General features: G+C 54.7%; 2 protein-coding genes across 2 annotated transcripts in view; one reads left to right on the top strand and one right to left on the bottom strand.

Annotated features, from left to right (window-relative positions):
* Positions 1 to 14,790, bottom strand: part of LOC144807728 (zinc finger protein 212-like) — a 143,817-nt gene extending 129,027 nt beyond the window's left edge. Inside the window, exons 1-2 of the mRNA XM_078673394.1 lie at positions 14,709 to 14,790; positions 6,341 to 6,467 (exon numbers count right to left, since the gene is read on the bottom strand). Coding sequence (XP_078529520.1) covers positions 6,341 to 6,467; positions 14,709 to 14,726 — 145 coding nt within the window. The 5' untranslated portion in view covers positions 14,727 to 14,790. The remainder of the gene's footprint in view (positions 1 to 6,340; positions 6,468 to 14,708) is intronic.
* Positions 1 to 21,623, top strand: part of LOC144807732 (uncharacterized) — a 770,734-nt gene that overhangs the window by 361,744 nt on the left and 387,367 nt on the right. The window lies entirely within an intron of this gene.

The following is a 21,623-nucleotide window of genomic DNA, read 5'->3' as shown; positions in this document are numbered from 1 at the left end:
GCCCTGTACTCCACTGCTCTGCTCTTGACGGTGTCTGTCTGTCTGTCTGAGTGGTGCTGCCCTGTACTCCACTGCTCTGCTCTTGACGGTGTCTGTCTGTCTGTATGAGCGGTGCTGCCCTGTACTCCTCTGCTCTGCTCTTCACGGTATCTGTCTGTCTGTATGAGTGGTGCTGCCCTGTACTCCACTGCTCTGCTCTTCACGGTGTCTGTTTGTCTGTCTGAGCGTTGCTGCCCTGTACTCCACTGCTCTGCTCTTCACGGTGTCTGTCTGTGTGTCTGTATGAGCGGTGCTGCCCTGTACTCCACTGCTCTGCTCTTCACGGTGTCTGTCTGTGTGTCTGTATGAGCGGTGCTGCCCTGTACTCCACTGCTCTGCTCTTGACGGTGTCTGTCTGTCTGTCTGAGTGGTGCTGCCCTGTACTCCACTGCTCTGCTCTTCACAGTGTCTGCCTGTCTGTCTGGATGAGTTGTGCTGCCCTGTACTCCACTGCTCTGCTCTTCACAGTGTCTGTCTGTCTGGATGAGCGGTGCTGCCCTGTACTCCACTGCTCTGCTCTTCACGGTGTCTGTCTGTCTGTCTTTATGAGCGGTGCTGCCCTGTACTCCACTGCTCTGCTCTTCACGGTGTCTGTTTGTCTGTCTGAGCGTTGCTGCCCTGTACTCCACTGCTCTGCTCTTCACGGTGTCTGTCTGTGTGTCTGTATGAGCGGTGCTGCCCTGTACTCCACTGCTCTGCTCTTCACGGTGTCTGTCTGTGTGTCTGTATGAGTGGTGCTGCCCTGTACTCCACTGCTCTGCTCTTCACAGTGTCTGCCTGTCTGTCTGGATGAGTTGTGCTGCCCTGTACTCCACTGCTCTGCTCTTCACAGTGTCTGTCTGTCTGGATGAGCGGTGCTGCCCTGTACTCCACTGCTCTGCTCTTCACGGTGTCTATCCATCTGTATGAGCGGTGCTGCCCTGTACTCCACTGCTCTGCGCTTCACGGTGTCTGTCTGTCTGTATGAGAGATGCTGCCCTGTACTCCACTGCTCTGCTCTTCACGGTGTCTGTTTGTCTGTCTGAGCGTTGCTGCCCTGTACTCCACTGCTCTGCTCTTCACAGTGTCTGTCTGTGTGTCTGTATGAGCGGTGCTGCCCTGTACTCCACTGCTCTGCTCTTCACGGTGTCTGTCTGTGTGTCTGTATGAGCGGTGCTGCCCTGTACTCCACTGCTCTGCTCTTGACGGTGTCTGTCTGTCTGTCTGAGTGGTGCTGCCCTGTACTCCACTGCTCTGCTCTTCACAGTGTCTGCCTGTCTGTCTGGATGAGTTGTGCTGCCCTGTACTCCACTGCTCTGCTCTTCACAGTGTCTGTCTGTCTGGATGAGCGGTGCTGCCCTGTACTCCACTGCTCTGCTCTTCACGGTGTCTATCCATCTGTATGAGCGGTGCTGCCCTGTACTCCACTGCTCTGCTCTTCACGGTGTCTGTCTGCCGGTCTGTATGAGTGGTGCTGTTCTGTACTCCACTGCTCTGCTCTTCACGGTGTCTGTCTGTCTGTATGAGAGATGCTGCCCTGTACTCCACTGATTTGCTCTTCACTGTATCTGTCTGTCTGTATGAGCGGTGCTGCCCTGTACTCCACTGATTTGCTCTTCACGGTGTCTGCCTGTCTGTCTGTATGAGCGGTGCTGCCCTGTACTCCACTGCTCTGCTCTTCACAGTGTCTGTCTGTCTGTCTGTCTGTATGAGCGGTGCTGCCCTGTACACCACTGCTCTGCTCTTCACGGTGTCTGTCTGTCTGTCTGTATGAGCGGTGCTGCCCTGTACTCCACTGCTCTGCTCTTCAAGGTGTCTATCTGTCTGTATGAGCGGTGCTGCCCTGTACTCCACTGCTCTGCTCTTGACGGTGTCTGTCTGTCTGTCTGAGTGGTGCTGTCCTGTACTCCACTGCTCTGCTCTTCACAGTGTCTGTCTGTCTGTATGAGCGGTCCTGCCCTGTATGCCACTGCTCTGCTCTTCACGCTGTCTGTCTGTCTGTCTGCATGAGCGGTGCTGCCCTGTACTCCACTGCTCTGCTCTTGACAGTGGCTGTCTGTCTGTCTGTATGAGAGGTGCTGCCCTGTACTCCACTGCTCTGCTCTTGACAGTGGCTGTCTGTCTGTCTGTATGAGTGGTGCTGCCCTGTACTCCACTGATTTGCTCTTCACGGTGTCTGCCTGTCTGTCTGTATGAGCGGTGCTGCCCTGTACTCCACTGCTCTGCTCTTCACGGTGTCTGTCTGTCTGTCTGTCTGTATGAGTGGTGCTGCCCTGTACTCCACTGCTCTGCTCTTCACGGTGTCTGTCTGTCTGTATGAGCGGTCCTGCCCTGTACTCCACTGCTCTGCTCTTCACAGTGTCTGTCTGTCTGTATGAGCGGTCCTGCCCTGTATGCCACTGCTCTGCTCTTCACGGTGTCTGTCTGTCTGTCTGTATGAGCGGTCCTGCCCTGTACTCCACTGCTCTGCTCTTCACAGTGTCTGTCTGTCTGTATGAGCGGTGCTACCTTGTATGCCACTGCTCTGCTCTTGACAGTGGCTGTCTGTCTGTCTGTATGAGAGGTGCTGCCCTGTACTCCACTGATTTGCTCTTCACGGTGTCTGTCTGTCTGTCTGTATGAGCGGTGCTGCCCTGTACTCCACTGCTTTGCTCTCCACTGTGTCTGTCTGTCTGTATGAGCGGTGCTGCCCTGTACTCCACTGCTCTGCTCTTCACGGTGTCTGCCTGTCTGTCTGTATGAGCGGTGCTGCCCTGTACTCCACTGCTCTGCTCTTCACGGTGTCTGTCTGTCTGTATGAGCGGTGCTGTCCTGTACTCCACTGCTCTGCTCTTCACGGTGTCTGTCTGTCTGTCTGTATGAGCGGTGCTGCCCTGTACTCCACTGATCTGCTCTTCACGGTGTCTGTCTGTCTGTATGAATGGTGCTGCCCTGTACTCCACTGCTCTGCTCTTCACGGTGTCTGTCTGTCGGTCTGTATGACAGGTGCTGCCCTGTACTCCACTGATCTGCTCTTCACGGTGTCTGTCTGTCTGTCTGTCTGTATGAGCGGTGCTGCCCTATACGCCACTGCCCTGCTCTTCACGGTGGCTGTCTGTCTGTATGTATGAGCGGTGCTGCCCTGTACTCCACTCCTCTGCTCTTGACAGTGGCTGTCTGTCTGTCTGTATGAGCGGTGCTGCCCTGTACTCCTCTGCTCTGCTCTTGACAGTGGCTGTCTGTCTGTCTGTATGAGCGGTGTTGCCCTGTACTCCACTGTTCTGCTCTTGACGGTGTCTGTCTGTCTGTATGAATGGTGCTGCCCTGTACTCCACTGCTCTGCTCTTCACGGTGTCTGTCTGTCTGTCTGTCTGTATGAGTGGTGCTGCCCTGTACTCCACTGCTCTGCTCTTCACGGTGTCTGTCTGTCTGTCTGTATGAGCGGTGCTGCCCTGTACACCACTGCTCTGCTCTTCACGGTGTCTGTCTGTCTGTCTGTATGAGCGGTGCTGCCCTGTACTCCACTGCTCTGCTCTTCAAGGTGTCTATCTGTCGGTATGAGCGGTGCTGCCCTGTACTCCACTGCTCTGCTCTCCACAGTGTCTGTCTGTCTGTCTGTATGAGTGGTGCTGACCTGTACTCCACTGTTTGGTTCTTGACGGTGTCTGTCTGTCTGTCTGTCTGTATGAGTGGTGCTGCCCTGTACTCCACTGCTCTGCTCTTCACGGTGTCTGTCTGTCTGTATGAGTGGTGCTGCCCTGTACTCCACTGCTCTGCTCTTCACAGTGTCTGTCTGTATGAGCGGTGCTGCCCTGTATGCCACTGCTCTGCTCTTCACAGTGTCTGTCTGTATGAGCGGTGCTGCCCTGTACTCCACTGCTCTGCTCTTCACGGTGTCTGTCTGTCTGTATGAGCGGTGCTGCCCTGTACTCCACTGCTCTGCTCTCCACGGTGTCTGTCTGTCTGTCTGTATGAGCGGTGCTGCCCTGTACTCCACTGCTCTGCTCTTCACGGTGTCTGTCTGTCTGTCTGTATGAGTGGTGCTGCCCTGTACTCCACTGCTCTACTCTTCACAGTGTCTGTCTGTCTGTCTGTCTGTCTGTATGAGCGGTGCTGCCCTGTACTCCACTGCTCTGCTCTTCAAGGTGTCTATCTGTCGGTATGAGCGGTGCTGCCCTGTACTCCATTGCTCTGCTAATGGCAGTGTCTGTCTGTCTGTATGAGCGGTGCTGTCCTGTACTCCACTGCTCTGTTCTTCACGGTGTCTGTCTGTCTGTCTGTATGAGTGGTGCTGCCCTGTACTCCACTGCTCTGCTCTCCACAGTGTCTGTCTGTCTGTCTGTATGAGTGGTGCTGACCTGTACTCCACTGTTTGGTTCTTGACGGTGTCTGTCTGTCTGTCTGTCTGTATGAGTGGTGCTGACCTGTACTCCACTGCTCTGCTCTTCACGGTGTCTGTCTGTCTGCATGAGCGGTGCTGCCCTGTACTGCACTGCTCTGCTCTTCACGGTGTCTGTCCGTCTGTCTGTATGAGCGGTGCTGCCCTGTACTCCACTGCTCTGCTCTTCACGGTGTCTGTCTGTCTGTCTGTATGAGTGGTGCTGACCTGTACTCCACTGCTCTGCTCTTCACGGTGTCTGTCTGTCTGCATGAGCGGTGCTGCCCTGTACTCCACTGCTCTGCTCTTCACGGTGTCTGTCTGTCTGTATGAGTGGTGCTGCCCTGTACTCCACTGCTCTGCTCTTCACTGTATCTGTCTGTCTGTCTGTATGAGCGGTGCTGCCCTGTACTCCACTGCTCTGCTCTTCACGGTGTCTGTCTGTCTGTCTGTCTGCATGAGCGGTGCTGCCCTGTACTGCACTGCTCTGCTCTTCACGGTGTCTGTCCGTCTGTCTGTATGAGCGGTGCTGCCCTGTACTCCACTGCTCTGCTCTTCACGGTGTCTGTCTGTCTGTCTGTATGAGCGGTCCTGCCCTGTACTCCACTGCTCTGCTCTTCACGGTGTCTGTCTGTCTGTCTGTATGAGTGGTGTTGCCTGGTGTCAGTTCACTGCTGTTAGAAAGGACAAACATAATATCTTCTTGTTTTCCCCCGAGCTCACCTGTGTGACTGACTCAGATCCTGTCCCACTCACACCTCTGGTCCCACTCACTCTGAACACCTGAGGCGGTGAGGGGCGGCTGAGGACGGTGTGATCTTGGGCGTTGGACCCTGGTGGTGTTTCCCATTTGATTTCTCTGGCCTGACACCGGCTCACATTAGAACCCGGACTCTACGTTTCTTCGCAAAACTCCTCTTAGGACAGACAACTTCAGTCTGAAACGACGTCAGGGCCCATTCAGTGCACAGATGTTCCTTAACACGCACAAAAGGGGGGCCTCCTCTCAAGATCAAGACTCACGGGGTGCGGAATATTACATGGGTCCTGAATATTACATGGTGAATATTACATGAGTCCTGGATATTACATGGTGATTATTACATGGGTGCTGAACATTACACGGGCCCTGAATAATATACGATGATTATTATATGAGTCCTGAATATTATATGGTGATTATTATATGAGTCCTGAATATTATATGGTGATTATTACATGGGTCCTGAATATAACACAGTGAATGTTACATGGGTGCTGAATATTACATGGGTCCTGAATATTATATGGTGATTATTACATGAGTCCTGGATAGTACATGGGTCCTGAATATTACATGGTGATTATTACACGGGTCCTGAATATTACATGGGTCCTAGATATTACACGGGTCCTGAATATTACATGGGTCCTAGATATTACATGGGTCCTGAATATTACATGGTGATTATTACACGGGTCGTGAATATTACATGGGTGCTGAATATTACTTGGATCCTGGATATTACTTAGTGATCATTAGATGGTCCTGGAAATTATATGGGTCCTATTACATGGGTCCTGGATATTACATGGGTCCTGGATATTACATGGGTCCTGGATATTACACGGGTCCTTCGGCAGAGCTATTTCAACATGATCATCTCTTCCAAACTGAGCCTTGAAGAAGCACATTCAAATGAGGACGAAGCACGTGCTGGCATTTTTTTCTCTGAAGAGGCGCTTCATTACGAAAGGTGAATTACGCTGAAGCGTTCTTTGCTTAGAATAACTTTACTCACTTTTCCACCATTCACTTTGGGTGATGCATGCATTTTATCTCTTTGGCAGATTTGTCACTTGATCACACACATTATTTCACTCACATCAAAACAAGGTGACGACATTGTATATCAGAACCTTAAATGGAGACTAGGCCAAGTAAAACTCACATATTCTGCACGGAAACCTAGAAGGAGTATTTACCCAGAGAACTGAAGGCCTGGTGGATTTCTGTCATCACGTTCTTGTATAGCTCCTTCTGCCAGCGCTGCAACAGCGCCCACTCCTCGTCAGAAAAACACGCCGCCACATCGCAGAAGGTAAACAGGGTCTGAAAAAGAAAGTATAGACCATCTTCAGGAAGGTGCCGAAGTATCCAGCCTAGGAGGCGCCTGGGTAAAGAAGGAAGGCGTTTCAACCACAGAGGCCTTCATCAGGGCGTGACAGCAGTGAGGCCAGAGCAGAAATACTTCAAACCATGAGCCTAGGAGGCGCCTGGGTAAAGAAGGAAGGCGTTTCAACCACAGAGGCCTTCATCAGGGCGTGACAGTGGTGAGGCCAGAGCAAAAATACTTCAAACCATGAGCCTAGGAGGCGCCTGGGTAAAGAAGGAAGACGTTTCAACCACAGAGGCCTTCATCAGGGCGTGACAGCAGTGAGGCCGGAGCAGAGGGTACACAGAGGGCCAGGCAGGCAAGGAGGAGTGACAGAGGGTACACAGAGGGCCAGGCAGGCTAGGAGGAGTGATAGGGGGTACCCAGAGGGCCAGCCTGACTCGGAGGAGTGACAGAGGGTACACAGAGGGCCAGGCAGACTAGGAGGAGTGACAGAGGGTACACAGAGGGCCAGGCAGGATAGGAGGCGTCAGAGGGTACACAGAGGGCCAGGCAGGCTAGGAGGCATGATAGAGGTTACACAGAGGGCCAGGCAGGCTAGGTGGAGTGACAGGGGGTACACAGAGGGCCAGGCAGGCTAGGAGGAGTGACAGAGGGTACACAGAGGGCCAGGCAGGCTAGGAGGCACGACAGGCAGGTTAGCCCAGCACCATGTGACTCTGGGCAATAGCTCGCTTAATCTTCCCGACGGCCCCCAGCGCCTAGAGACCCTTACGGGTGATTGTGCGCTTTACAAATGTGGACTTTACTTTACTTTTTTACAGAGGGTACACAGAGGGCCAGGCAGGCTAGGAGGAGTGATAGAGGGTACACAGAGGGCCAGGCAGGCTAGGAGGAGCGACACAGGGTACACAGAGGGCCAGGCAGGCTAGGAGGAGAGACAGAGGGTACACAGAGGGCCAGGCAGGCTAGGAGGAGTGACAGAGGGTACACAGAGGGCCAGGCAGGCTAAGGGGAGTGACAGAGGGTACACAGAGGGCCAGGCAGGCTAAGAGGAGTGACAGAGGGTACACAGAGGGCCAGGCAGGCTAAGGGGAGTGACAGAGGGTACACGGAGGGCCAGGCAGGCTTGGAGGAGTGAGAGAGGGTACACAGAGGGCCAGGCAGGCTAAGAGGAGTGACAGAGGGTACACAGAGGGCCAGGCAGGCTAGCAGGAGTGGCAGAGGGTACACAGAGGGCCAGGCAGGCTTGGAGGAGTGACAGAGGGTACACGGAGGGCCAGGCAGGCTTGGAGGCGTGACAGAGGGTTCACAGAGGGCCAGGCAGGCTTGGAGGAGTGACAGGGGGTACACAGAGTGCCAAGCAGGCTAGGAGGAGCGACAGAGGGTACAGAGAGGGCCAGGCAGGCTAGGAGGAGCGACAGAGGGTACACAGAGGGCCAGGCAGGCTAAGAGGAGTGACAGAGGGTACACTGAGGGCCAGGCAGGCTAGGAGGAGCGGCAGAGGGTACACAGAGGGCCAGGCAGGCTAAGAGGAGTGACAGAGGGTACAAAGAGGGCCAGGCTGACTTGGAGGAGTGACAGAGGGTACACAGAGGGCCAGGCAGGCTATGAGGAGTGACAGAGGGTACACAGAGGGCCAGGCTGACTTGGAGGAGTGACAGAGGGTACACAGAGGGCCAGGCAGGCTAGGAGGAGTGACAGAGGGTACACAGAGGGCCAGGCAGGCTAGGAGGCGTGAGAGAGGGTACACAGAGGGCCAGGCTGGCAAGGAGGAGCGACAGAGGGTACACAGAGGGCCAGGCAGGCTAGGAGGAGCAACAGAGGGTACACAGAGGGCCAGGCAGGCTAAGAGGAGTGACAGAGGGTACACAGAGGGACAGGCAGGCTAGGAGGAGTGACAGAGGGTACACAGAGGGCCAGGCAGGCTAGGAGGAGTGACAGAGGGTACACAGAGGGCCAGGCAGGCTAGGAGGAGCAACAGAGGGTACACAGAGGGCCAGGCAGGCTAAGAGGAGTGACAGAGGGTACACAGAGGGACAGGCAGGCTAGGAGGAGTGACAGAGGGTACACAGAGGGCCAGGCAGGATAGGAGTGACAGAGGGTACACAGAGGGACAGGCAGGATAGGAGTGACAGAGGGTACACAGAGGGACAGGCAGGCTAGGAGGAGTGACAGAGGGTACACAGAGGGCCAGGCAGGCTAGGAGTGACACAGGGTAGACAGAGGGCCAGGCAGGCTAGGAGGAGCGACAGAGGGTACACAGAGGGCCAGGCAGGCTAGGAGGAGCATCAGAGGGTACACAGAGGGCCAGGCAGGCTAAGAGGAGTGACAGAGGGTACACAGAGGGACAGGCAGGCTAGGAGGAGTGACAGAGGGTACACAGAGGGCCAGGCAGGATAGGAGTGACAGAGGGTACACAGAGGGACAGGCAGGATAGGAGTGACAGAGGGTACACAGAGGGACAGGCAGGCTAGGAGGAGTGACAGAGGGTACACAGAGGGCCAGGCAGGCTAGGAGTGACACAGGGTACACAGAGGGCCAGGCTGACTCGGAGGAGTGACAGAGGGTACACAGAGGGACAGGCAGGCTAGGAGGAGTGACAGAGGGTACACAGAGGGCCAGGCAGGATAGGAGTGACAGAGGGTACACAGAGGGACAGGCAGGATAGGAGTGACAGAGGGTACACAGAGGGCCAGGCAGGCTAGGAGGAGCGACAGAGGGTACACAGAGGGCCAGGCAGGCTAGGAGGAGCGACAGAGGGTACACAGAGGGACAGGCAGGCTAGGAGGAGTGGCAGAGGGTACACAGAGGGCCAGGCAGGATAGGAGGAGTGAGAGAGGGCACACAGAGGGCCAGGCAGGCTAAGAGGAGTGACAGAGGGTACACAGAGGGACAGGCAGGCTAGGAGGAGTGACAGAGGGTACACAGAGGGCCAGGCAGGATAGGAGTGACAGAGGGTACACAGAGGGACAGGCAGGATAGGAGTGACAGAGGGTACACAGAGGGCCAGGCAGGCTAGGAGGAGTGGCCGAGGGCACATAGAGGGCCAGGCAGGCTAAGAGGAGTGACAGAGGGTACACAGAGGGACAGGCAGGATAGGAGTGACAGGGGGTACACAGAGGGCCAGGCAATCTAGGAGGAGCGACAGAGGGTACACAGAGGGCCAGGCTGACTCGGAGGAGTGACAGAGGGTACAGAGAGGGACAGGCAGGATAGGAGTGACAGGGGGTACACAGAGGGCCAGGCAGGCTAGGAGGAGCGACAGAGGGTACACAGAGGGCCAGGCTGACTCGGAGGAGTGACAGAGGGTACACAGAGGGCTAGGCAGGCTAGGAGGAGCGACAGAGGGTACACAGAGGGCCAGGCAGGCTAGGAGGAGCGACAGAGGGTACACAGAGGGACAGGCAGGCTAGGAGGAGTGGCAGAGGGTACACAGAGGGCCAGGCAGGCTAGGAGGAGTGACAGAGGGTACACAGAGGGCCAGGCAGGCTAGGAGGAGTGGCCGAGGGCACACAGAGGGCCAGGCAGGCTAAGAGGAGTGACAGAGGGTACACAGAGGGCCAGGCAGGATAGGAGTGACAGAGGGTACACAGAGGGCCAGGCAGGCTAGGAGGAGTGGCAGAGGGTACACAGAGGGCCAGGCAGGATAGGAGTGACAGAGGGTACACAGAGGGCCAGGCAGGATAGGAGTGACAGGGGGTACACAGAGGGCCAGCCTGACTCGGAGGAGTGACAGATGGTGCACAGAGGGCCAGGCAGGATAGGAGTGACAGAGGGTACACAGAGGGCCAGGCAGGCTAGGAGGAGTGGCAGAGGGTACACAGAGGGCCAGGCAGGCTAAGAGGAGTGACAGGGGGTACACAGAGGGCCAGGCAGGCTAGGAGGAGTGACAGAGGGTACACAGAGGGCCAGGCAGGCTGGGAGGAGTGACAGAGGGTACACAGAGGGCCAGGCAGGATAGGAGGAGCGACAGAGGGTACACTGAGGGCCAGGCAGGCTAGAAGGAGTGATGGGGGGTACACAGAGGGCCAGGTAGGATAGGAGGAGTGACAGAGGGTACACAGAGGGCCAGGCAGGCTAGGAGGAGTGACAGAGGGTACACAGAGGGCCAGGCAGGCTGGGAGGAGTGACAGAGGGTACACAGAGGGCCAGGCAGGATAGGAGGAGTGACAGAGGGTACACAGAGGGCCAGGCAGGCTAGGAGGAGTGACAGATGGTACACAGAGGGCCAGGCAGGCTAGGAGGAGTGACAGAGGGTACACAGAGGGCCAGGCAGGCTAGGAGGAGTGACAGAGGGTACACAGAGGGCCAGGCAGGCTAGGAGGAGTGACAGAGGGTACACAGAGGGCCAGGCAGGCTGGGAGGAGTGACAGAGGGTACACAGAGGGCCAGGCAGGCTAGGAGGAGTGGCAGAGGGCCAGGCAGGCTGGGGGGAGTGACAGAGGGTACACAGAGGGCCAGGCAGGCTAGGAGGAGTGACAGAGGGTACACAGAGGGCCAGGCAGGCTGGGAGGAGCGACAGAGGGTACACAGAGGGCCAGGCAGGCTGGGAGGAGTGACAGAGGGTACACAGAGGGCCAGGGAGGCTAGGAGGAGTGACAGAGGGTACACAGAGGGTCAGGCAGGCTAGGAGGAGTGACAGAGGGTACACAGAGGCCCAGGCAGGCTAGGAGGAGTGACAGAGGGTACACAGAGGGCCAGGCAGGCTAGGAGGAGCGACAGAGGGTACACAGAGGGCCAGGCAGGCTAGGAGGAGTGACAGAGGGTACACAGAGGGCCAGGCAGGCTAGGAGGAGTGATACAGGATACACAGAGGGCCAGGCAGGCTAGGAGGAGTGATAGAGGGTTCACAGAGGCCCAGGCAGGCTAGGAGGAGTGACAGAGGGTACACAGAGGGCCAGGCAGGCTAGGAGGAGTGACAGAGGGTACACAGAGGGACAGGCAGGCTAGGAGGAGTGGCAGAGGGTACACAGAGGGCCAGGCCGGATAGGAGGAGTGAGAGAGGGCACACAGAGGGCCAGGCAGGCTAAAAGGAGTGACAGAGGGTACACAGAGGGACAGGCAGGCTAGGAGGAGTGACAGAGGGTACACAGAGGGCCAGGCAGGATAGGAGTGACAGAGGTTACACAGAGGGACAGGCAGGATAGGAGTGACAGAGGGTACACAGAGGGCCAGGCAGGCTAGGAGGAGTGGCCGAGGGCACACAGAGGGCCAGGCAGGCTAAGAGGAGTGACAGAGGGTACACAGAGGGCCAGGCAGGCTGGGAGGAGTGATACAGGGTACACAGAGGGCCAGGCAGGCTAGGATGAGTGGCAGAGGGTACACAGAGGGCCAGGCAGGCTAGGAGGAGTGGCAGAGGGTACACAGAGGGTCAGGCAGGATAGGAGGAGTGGCAGAGGGCCAGGCAGGCTGGGAGGAGTGACAGAGGGTACACAGAGGGCCAGGCTGGCTAGGAGGAGTGGCAGAGGGCCAGGCAGGCTGGGAGGAGTGACAGAGGGTACACAGAGGGCCAGGCTGGCTAGGAGGAGTGACAGAGGGTACACAGAGGCCCAGGCAGGCTAGGAGGAGTGACAGAGGGTACACAGAGGGCCAGGCAGGCTGGGAGGAGTGATACAGGATACACAGAGGGCCAGGCAGGCTAGGAGGAGTGACAGAGGGTACACAGAGGGCCAGGCAGGCTAGGAGGAGTGACAGAGGGTTCACAGAGGCCCAGGCAGGCTAGGAGGAGTGACAGAGGGTACACAGAGGGCCAGGCAGGCTAGGAGGAGTGACAGAGGGTTCACAGAGGCCCAGGCAGGATAGGAGGAGTGACAGAGGGTACACAGAGGGCCAGGCAGGCTAGGAGGAGTGACAGAGGGTTCACAGAGGCCCAGGCAGGATAGGAGGAGTGACAGAGGGTTCACAGAGGCCCAGGCAGGATAGGAGGAGTGACAGAGGGTACACAGAGGGCCAGGCAGGCTTGGAGGAGTGACAGAGGGTACACAGAGGGCCAGGCGGGATAGGTGGAGTGACAGAGGGTACACAGAGGGCCAGGCAGGCTAGGAGGAGTGACAGATGGTACACAGAGGGCCAGGCAGGCTAGGAGGAGTGACAGAGGGTACACAGAGGGCCAGGCAGGCTAGGTGGAGTGACAGAGGGTTCACAGAGGCCCAGGCAGGCTAGGAGGAGTGACAGAGGGTACACAGAGGGCCAGGCAGGCTAGGAGGAGTGACAGAGGGTTCACAGAGGCCCAGGCAGGATAGGAGGAGTGACAGAGGGTTCACAGAGGCCCAGGCAGGATAGGAGGAGTGACAGAGGGTACACAGAGGGCCAGGCAGGCTTGGAGGAGTGACAGAGGGTACACAGAGGGCCAGGCAGGATAGGTGGAGTGACAGAGGGTACACAGAGGGCCAGGCAGGCTAGGAGGAGTGACAGATGGTACACAGAGGGCCAGGCAGGCTGGGAGGAGTGACAGAGGGTACACAGAGGGCCAGGCAGGCTAGGAGGAGTGACAGAGGGTACACAGAGGGCCAGGCAGGCTAGGAGGAGTGACAGAGGGTACACAGAGGGCCAGGCAGGCTAGGTGGAGTGACAGAGGGTTCACAGAGGCCCAGGCAGGATAGGAGGAGTGACAGAGGGTACACAGAGGGCCAGGCAGGCTAGGAGGAGTGACAGAGGGTTCACAGAGGCCCAGGCAGGATAGGAGGAGTGACAGAGGGTACACAGAGGGCCAGGCAGGCTAGGAGGAGTGACAGAGGGTACACAGAGGGCCAGGCAGGCTAGGAGGAGTGACAGAGGGTACACAGAGGGCCAGGCAGGCTAGGTGGAGTGACAGAGGGTACACAGAGGGCCAGGCAGGCTAGGAGGAGTGACAGAGGGTACACAGAGGGCCAGGCAGGATAGGAGGAGTGACAGAGGGTACACAGAGGGCCAGGCAGGCTAGGAGGAGTGACAGAGGGTACACAGAGGGCCAGGCAGGCTAGGAGGAGTGACAGAGGGTACACAGAGGGCCAGGCAGGCTAAGAGGAGTGACAGAGGGTACACAGAGGGACAGGCAGGCTAGGAGGAGTGACAGAGGGTACACAGAGGGCCAGGCAGGATAGGAGTGACAGAGGGTACACAGAGGGACAGGCAGGATAGGAGTGACAGAGGGTACACAGAGGGCCAGGCAGGCTAGGAGGAGTGGCAGAGGGCCAGGCAGGCTGGGAGGAGTGACAGAGGGTACACAGAGGGCCAGGCAGGCTGGGAGGAGTGACAGAGGGTACACAGAGGGCCAGGCTGGCTAGGAGGAGTGACAGAGGGTACACAGAGGCCCAGGCAGGCTAGGAGGAGTGACAGAGGGTACACAGAGGGCCAGGCAGGCTGGGAGGAGTGATACAGGATACACAGAGGGCCAGGCAGGCTAGCAGGAGTGACAGAGGCTACACAGAGGGCCAGGCAGGCTAGGAGGAGTGACAGAGGCTACACAGAGGGCCAGGCAGGCTAGGAGGAGTGACAGAGGGTTCACAGAGGCCCAGGCAGGCTTGGAGGAGTGACAGATGGTACACAGAGGGCCAGGCAGGCTAGGAGGAGTGACAGAGAATACACAGAGGGCCAGACAGGCTAGGAGGAGTGACAGAGGGTACACAGAGGGCCAGGCAGGCTAGGAGGAGTGATAGAGGGTACACAGATGGCCAGGCAGGCTAGGTGGAGTGACAGAGGGTACACAGAGGGCCAGGCAGGCTAGGAGGAGTGACAGAGGGTACACAGAGGGCCAGGCAGGCTAGGAGGAGTGACAGAGGGTACACAGAGGGCCAGGCAGGCTAGGAGGAGTGACAGAGGGTACACGGAGGGCCAGGCAGGATAGGTGGAGTGACAGAGGGTACACAGAGGGCCAGGCAGGATAGGTGGAGTGACAGAGGGTACACGGAGGGCCAGGCAGGATAGGTGGAGTGACAGAGGGTACGCACTTTACTCTATCTTCTTTTATCTTGTGCCTCTGTCTATTTCCTTCTTGCTTCGTTCTTTGCCATTTTCTTTTCTCTCTCTTTCTCTCTTTTGTTCTCTGTCTCCCCTCGCTTCTCCTGTCTTCTCTCTTTCTTATCATTGCTCTGTCTTCTTTCCTCTCTCTTTCTCTTCCTTTCTTCTGTCTCTTCTCCTCCCCTCTCTCCTGCCCTCCTCTGCCCCTCTCCTCTCTCCTTGAATCTCTGCTTTGATCGGGGGGTCCGGGGCTCCGGGTCATGTGTAGGGGGGGTCTGGGGGCCCCTCTCACTCACCTCTCCGGGGCCCGACATCTCTGCAGCTTCCCTCGGTGCAGCCGGAGGGGGGGATGAGGGACCCGAGGTCTGCGCATGCGCGAGACCCGGCTTCCCGGGACACTACACCCCTATATATAGTGACACTACACCCCAGCCCTGCTGACGTCACACCCGCCCACTGCTGAGACACTACACCCTGCCCAGCGCACCACTGAAGCACTGCACGGCCCCGACCCTAGGGCTTAAAGTGGGCCGGTGCTGAGGGGGTCCCTCTGGGCTCTCCGTGTCTGCCCCCCCCCCCCCCCTGAGACTCTTTCCAGTTCTGTCTCAGTCTCATCGATACATGTCCAACGAGGCCGCGGTGGTGGCTTGTGCATCTCATGCATCCAACAACCATTGGCAGCGTCAATAGTCCTGGGTCTCTGTAGGTGTCACGGCCGCTATTTGCTGCATTATATCTGTTGACACAATGAGAAACAGCAAAACACCAGTCGGCCTCACACTGTGCTAAACACAGATTTGTAACTTTTGTGTTTTCAGCCACGTCCCTTTGAGAGACCCCTCAGTGTTTTCATCCCACTTAAAGCCCTGCCGACCCCTACAGATTCAGTCAAAAGAGAGAATGGGAGCGACCCCACACCCAAGAGAAGGGGTACCTACAGATTTACAAGAGCTGACGCATCTCTGCATATCAGCAGAGATGCGTCAGTTCAATTGCGTCACGCAAAAAATCCCTTGCGCCACCATGGATGCGGCGCACCGCGGCCCAAGGATTGACAGATGCGTCACACATCTGTCGACGCAAGCACGACGCAACTCCAGCAATGCTCAGGAACGACTGTTCCTATTGTGCTGCGTCACCCCTTACGCCTGCTTCAAGCAGGTGTAGGGTTTGACGCAGCGGCGTCGTAGAAGTGACGCAGTGAAAACTTGTAGACTTCACTGCGTCACTTTTACGAGGCTTTCCTGCGCGGGAACGCCCACCCTGCATACATTATACCTGACGCAGGTATAATGTGACTCAGGGCTTTACAACGGGTCGTATCTCCCAAGATACATCACATTGTAAATATGTCCCAAAGTGGCACATTGTTTACGACGCCGCTGGGTCACAAAAGCGACGTAACGGCGGCGTAAAAGTGTTGCAAGGGGCTTGTAAATTTGCCCGTGGGAGTATAACTCCTCGGCTCACTATTGAGACGAGACCCCTGCCTGCTGCTCAGACACTATACGAGGGGCGGCCTTAGGCATGTGCAAGCTGTGCACAGGGCCGCCAAACCCCGGGGGCCGCCACGCCAATATATATCCTTAATATGATAATCCTTGGAGGATGGATAGATATTTGCGTGGCGGCCCCTGGCAGGGATTTGGTGGCCTCCGGCTCTGTAACACCTTCCTGAGCTCCGGGGGGCCCCGCCCCGCCCGTACCCCCTCTTCCGGGGCCCCTACCTATGCTCCCTGCCCAGGGCCGCCATGAGCCTAGAGCCGCCCCTGACTATACCCCCTGCTTGACTCACATCGCAGACACAACACGTGCCCTGCTGACTCTCAAACTCTACTCCTTCCCTTCTCACGGCAGACACACTACACCCTCTTTACTGGGACTGGTGCAGAGTCCTGCAGCACAAACTCGACTCGCAGCGACTGCAGCGCGGTACAGGAGCCCCGGGTCCATTACAGAAGGACACGGTCACTGTTTGCAGCGCGGGGAGACTTACCGGACGCCGCTCATTTAGTAGAAAGTGGGCTCAGGGGGGGTCTTACCCTCCCTATTCCAGAGGGAACACATTTCATGGCGATAAGACCCCTATCTTTGAAACCTTTAATCCCATTTCTGAATCATTTGCTCAGACGCTCTTTGGTCAGATAAGGTCAGGATCACCCCGGGACCCCGGTCCCCGAAGTTCCTTCAGTTATCTCCTGAGGTCACAGCTGGTTACTGTAAAACTTTCTTTTACCTCCCCAATGATGTGCAGAGCATGGTCTTTAATTTAAGTGTAACTTTATTCACGGAGCGCCGGGGCTTGCGTGCACTCACCAAAGCCGCGAGCGCCACACAAGATGGCCGCCTTCCAGTTCCGATCGGGGACTTCCGGATCCGGCGCACGCCAACAACAACTAGAGCGTCGCCACAGTTACCTTAAAGAGAACTGCAATATGATGTTTTAAGATGGTTACTTCCTAGAGAGTGGAAGAGAGCGTCCATTCTCCCTTTATTGAAAAAATCTAATCTGGGCTACAAAGATCCCAAGAACCATAGGCCGATCTCTCGGCAGCCTTTCCCAGCGAAGATCATAGAGAAGGCGATAAATGTTGAATTATCTCCGTTCATTAAGGATAACAATCTCCTGGACGGCACACAATATGGGTTTAGATGCCAGTATCGTACAAAGTTGGCACTGACAAATGTGTCGGAGGAGATTATGGAAGTCAGGGACAGAGATGGGAAGACGGCCTCGATCCTGTTCGACCTCTCGGCGGCGTTCGACACGGTCAATCACGGTCTTCTCATCGCTCGACTCTACCCTGGGCATAAGGGGCAGGGCACTTGAATTACTTAAATCGTTCCTAGCACATAGGGAGCAATTGGTGGAGCTTGATGGGTTTAGCTCCACCTCTTTCTGCTTTCCCTGTCGGGTGCCGCAGGGCTCATCGTTAAGTCCACGATTTTCAACCTTTATCTCACCCCCCACTTGCCACTTTAATAAAGTCATTTGGCTTCACGGTGGTGTCATATGCTGATGACACGCTGATCTTGGCGTCATCGGTAGGCAATCCTGAGGACGCTGCTCTTAGATTCCATATTTGTATGCATGAAATCAGAAAATGGATATCCAGAAATTGGCTCAGGCTGACCTCAGGGAAGACGGGGGTTCTTTTGTTCGGACGTGACACTTCGTTTTGGATACCTGGCTGGTGGCCACAGGAACTGGGAGATCTTCCTAACCCGGTCACCACAAAGAGGAGATGGAAATCGCTGAACAACTAACGCCCAGCTAAAAACTAGGGGCCACATTTACAAGCCCCTTGAACCACTTTTGCATCACTTTTCCCTTGTTAAAAGTGACACAAAAGTGGCGCAAGGGGCTTGTAAATCTGCCCCTAGGAACTTCACACTCGCAACCACAACTCACTTGATTTGGTAAGGATTTATAAAGCGCTCAAAGACCCATGAGCGTCAAGGCACTGTAGTATAGCACATAACACAGAAGACTAGTAAAATACAAATGATATAGTGACTTTATAGGGTAAACAACCCGGGGGCGTATTTATCCTTTTTTGTGACGCACCATCGGCGTAAAAAATGCACCTTGTTGCACCATATTAACAAAGTGACGCATCTACCTTGATGTATCACTTTGTAAACCCCTGCTTCACATTATACCTGCACCAGGTATAATGTATGCTGGGGGGTTGTTCTGACGCAAGAAAGGGTTATAGAAGTGACGCAGTGAAATCTATGAGATTTCACTGCGCCACTTCTAGGACGCAAATGTGTCAATATCTTACGCCTGCTTCATGGCAGGCGTAAGACTGACGCAGGCACATTTCACATGGGACTTGCCACATGTGTAATGACCCATTGACCCGTACCCCCTGAAAATGCCCTAGAGTGCTGCAATGAATTGGCTCTCTTTTTTCATAAGAAAATTCAAGATATTTACTCAGCCTTTCCCCCCCCCTTTCTGTCTCGGGTGACATGGTAAATGTACAATCAGCCAGAGACCGATCTCCTCTTAACCCTTCCATGGACATGGAAATTTTAAAACTGCATTTAGACCGCCTGAAATCTGGCTCCCCAGCGATCCGGCAGCCCCCCATGTCCTGAAGCAGGTGTTCGACTCACTCGCCCCTGCTATTCTTTTTTTAAAACTTTTTTTTTTTTTTTTTTTTTTTGTAAGACCTTTATTCATAACAGAAGATGGTTACACAGCCAGGAGCCTACAGCCCGGAGGCCGGCTGCGTTAGCATAAATGATATATTGCAAGAGTAAATTTACACAGCCTCATGGCCTACAACGTGCTGTCCGGCGGCGTTTTGCCCCTGCTATTCTTGAGCTAGTTAATAGCTCTTTTTCCTCTGGGATTGTTCCTTCCCTCTGGAAACGGGCTAGGGTTAGAGCCCTCTTGAAGAAACCTACCCCGGATCCCGAAGTTCTTGCCAATTATCGACCGATTTCATTACTTCCTGGGATTGCCAAAATTTGCAAAAAGCACGTTAATTCTGTTCTTTCTGCTTTTTTGGAAGAAAATCACTGCCTTCGTCCCTCTCAAATGGGCTTTAGGCCGCAGCAGGGCACGGAAACTGCCTTGCTGGCAGTTACAGAGGAGGCCAGGAAAATTCGGAGGCTTCGCTGCTATTATTTTGCTTGACCTTAGCGCGGCCTTCGACACGGTTAACCATCAACTTCTGCTAGCTAGACTCAGAGACAGTGGGCTGACTGGTATGCTACTCGACTGGCTTGAGTCCTTTCTCTCAGATCGCTTTTTTCGATGTTTTTTAATGTTTACATGTGTCCGTTGGCAAAGATTGTCGAGACATACAATGTCAAGATTGTTATGTACGCTGACGACACTCAGCTTATCGTGTCTCTTAACCCCTTCCATGCTGCCGCGATTCTGCTCCTGTGCTGAAGATTTCAGCGCGGGTGCGGTCATGACGGCCCCCAGCCGTCATCAGCACACGAGCACTGTAGTGCATGACGGCTGGGGGCCGTCATCAGCATGCAAGGGGTTAACTTGTTAGACAATAATAAGTCCATTTTGGCGAATTGTTTGGAAAAAGTTTCAGCATGGATGGACTCTTCCTTCCTACAGCTGAACGCTGCTAAAACAGAATTGATGTTTCTGGGAAAGAATACCAATCTGGAGGGCGGTACTATCTGCCCCAAATGTATGGGAGACATGCCTGCCCCTAAAGACCAAGTTAAAAGTCTTGGTGTATGGCTGGACCATAATCTGAATTTTAAGACGCAGGCCTCCAGGGTAGCAGGTACCTGCTACGGCATTCTTAAAATGATCAGGAGGATTCTGCCTCAGTTGCCTTTCAATGCCAGGAAGCTGTTGGTACAGGCACTGATCTTATCTAGGCTTGATTATGCCAATGTGCTTTATTTGGGCCCCCCCTTGTTCTACGATAAAAAAAATTCAAACGGTTCAAAATTGTGCTGCGCGACTTCTCATGCAGTCGCCCAACAGGGAATCCGCTAAACCGCACATTAACCCCTTACATGCTGATGACGGCCCCCAGCCGTCATGCACTACGGGGCTCGTGTGCTGATGACGGCTGGGGGCCGTCATAAACCCGCCCACTCGCGATTCTGCCGCACAGGCGCAGAATCGCGGCCGCATGGAAGGGGTTAAGGCACTTCACTGGTTGCCAGTTGATAAAATAATTCAATTCAAGTCCTTGTGTATTGCCCACAAATCACTGGCGGCTAGTACTCCTCCGATTCTTCAATCAATCATCTCTCCGTAGGTCCCTAGAAGATCCCTCCGCACTGAGGTGAAACATCTTGCCATTGTCCCCAAATTCAAACGAACCCGGAGCAGGGTCCGTCTTTTTTCGGTCATTACGGCAAAAAGCTGGAATCAGCTCCCTGACGTTATCCGTCTTGAAGCGAATCATCTTCTCTTTCGCAAGCATCTAAAAACCCTCCTGTTTTCCTGAACCCCTCTAGCCATGCAGTTCTGGGCATTGTCTTTAGCGCTGGGAGGCCTTTGGTAGCCATGCGCTTTATAAATGCGTTATTCATTCACTTTTGTGATACACTCCAGCAATGCGTCATTTTTTCGCCTACAGTTACGTCAGAAATACTGACGTATCTGAAACTCCTTGCACCATGATGCGTCATACTGTAAATATGACGCATCCTTGGTGTCGCAAGGAGGGCGCAATGAAAAGTGACGCATCGCTGTTTTCACGCGGCGATGCGTCACTTCTCATTAATGAGGCCCTGGATTTTAGTGCTTTCCTGAAAGGGAGAAGCATTTTCAAGCATGTAGGGCGGAGAGGGAGAGTGTTCCAGAGCCCTGCCGCTGCACCCGAGAAGGCTCGGCCTCCCCATTTCTTCCTCCGAGCTCTAGGCACAGTCACCCAATTTAGATGTGCTGAACAGTGAGTTCTGGGGGCACATACCACGGAAACATGGCTTTATATCAACTGGACCTACCGTGTAAAGAGCTTTCAGCCACATGCATCAAGCTGTTTTGCATTCGCAAACGGTGCGAATCCCAAAATTCGGCCGTTTGCGAATGCAAAAAGCTTTTTTGGGATGTATCATTTTTTTTTCTTTTATCGCAATTTAAGAAATCGCAATTTTTGGCGATTTCTCAAATTGCGATAGCATTTATGAAATCGCAAATTTTGCGATTTCTTAAATGCTATGCATGATTTTTTTAAATTTGTGAATTCGCAATTTGTAAGGAAAAAATTACCATGAAGTAAACCTTCATGGTAATTTGCGAAAAGTTTCAAAAGTGCAAATAAAGGCATTTTTGAAACGTATATTTTACACAAACACCTGCCCTTGGGACATGTGTGTGCGTAAAATGTACTTACATGACATTTCAGGGGTGCAGGGCTGCACCCTTGAAATTGAATTCTCATTTTGCGATTCCTTATTTGCGAATTCGCAAAATGAGAATGCCTTCCCATTGATTCCTATGGGCCTCTAGGCCCATAGGAATCAATGTAATGCAATTCCTTAATTGTGATTCGCAATTAAGGAATCGCAAATAAAGAAAATTAGGAAATCGCAAAAAGTTTTGCTATTTCTTGATGCATAGGATTTTGCAATTCCTAAATTGCGATTCCTTAATTTTCGCAATTTAGGAATTGCAAAATCCTACAATGATGCATGTACCTGTTTGTGTGTCGTACATATAGCCTTACAACACACACTTTTCTCTACTGGTGACCAGTGCAGTTCTT

Source organism: Lissotriton helveticus, chromosome 1_2 (assembly GCF_964261635.1).
Source record: "Lissotriton helveticus chromosome 1_2, aLisHel1.1, whole genome shotgun sequence".
NCBI classification, from domain to species: domain Eukaryota; kingdom Metazoa; phylum Chordata; class Amphibia; order Caudata; family Salamandridae; genus Lissotriton; species Lissotriton helveticus.
Note: the sequence above shows the minus strand (reverse complement) of the source record. Positions and strands in the feature narration are given on the sequence as shown.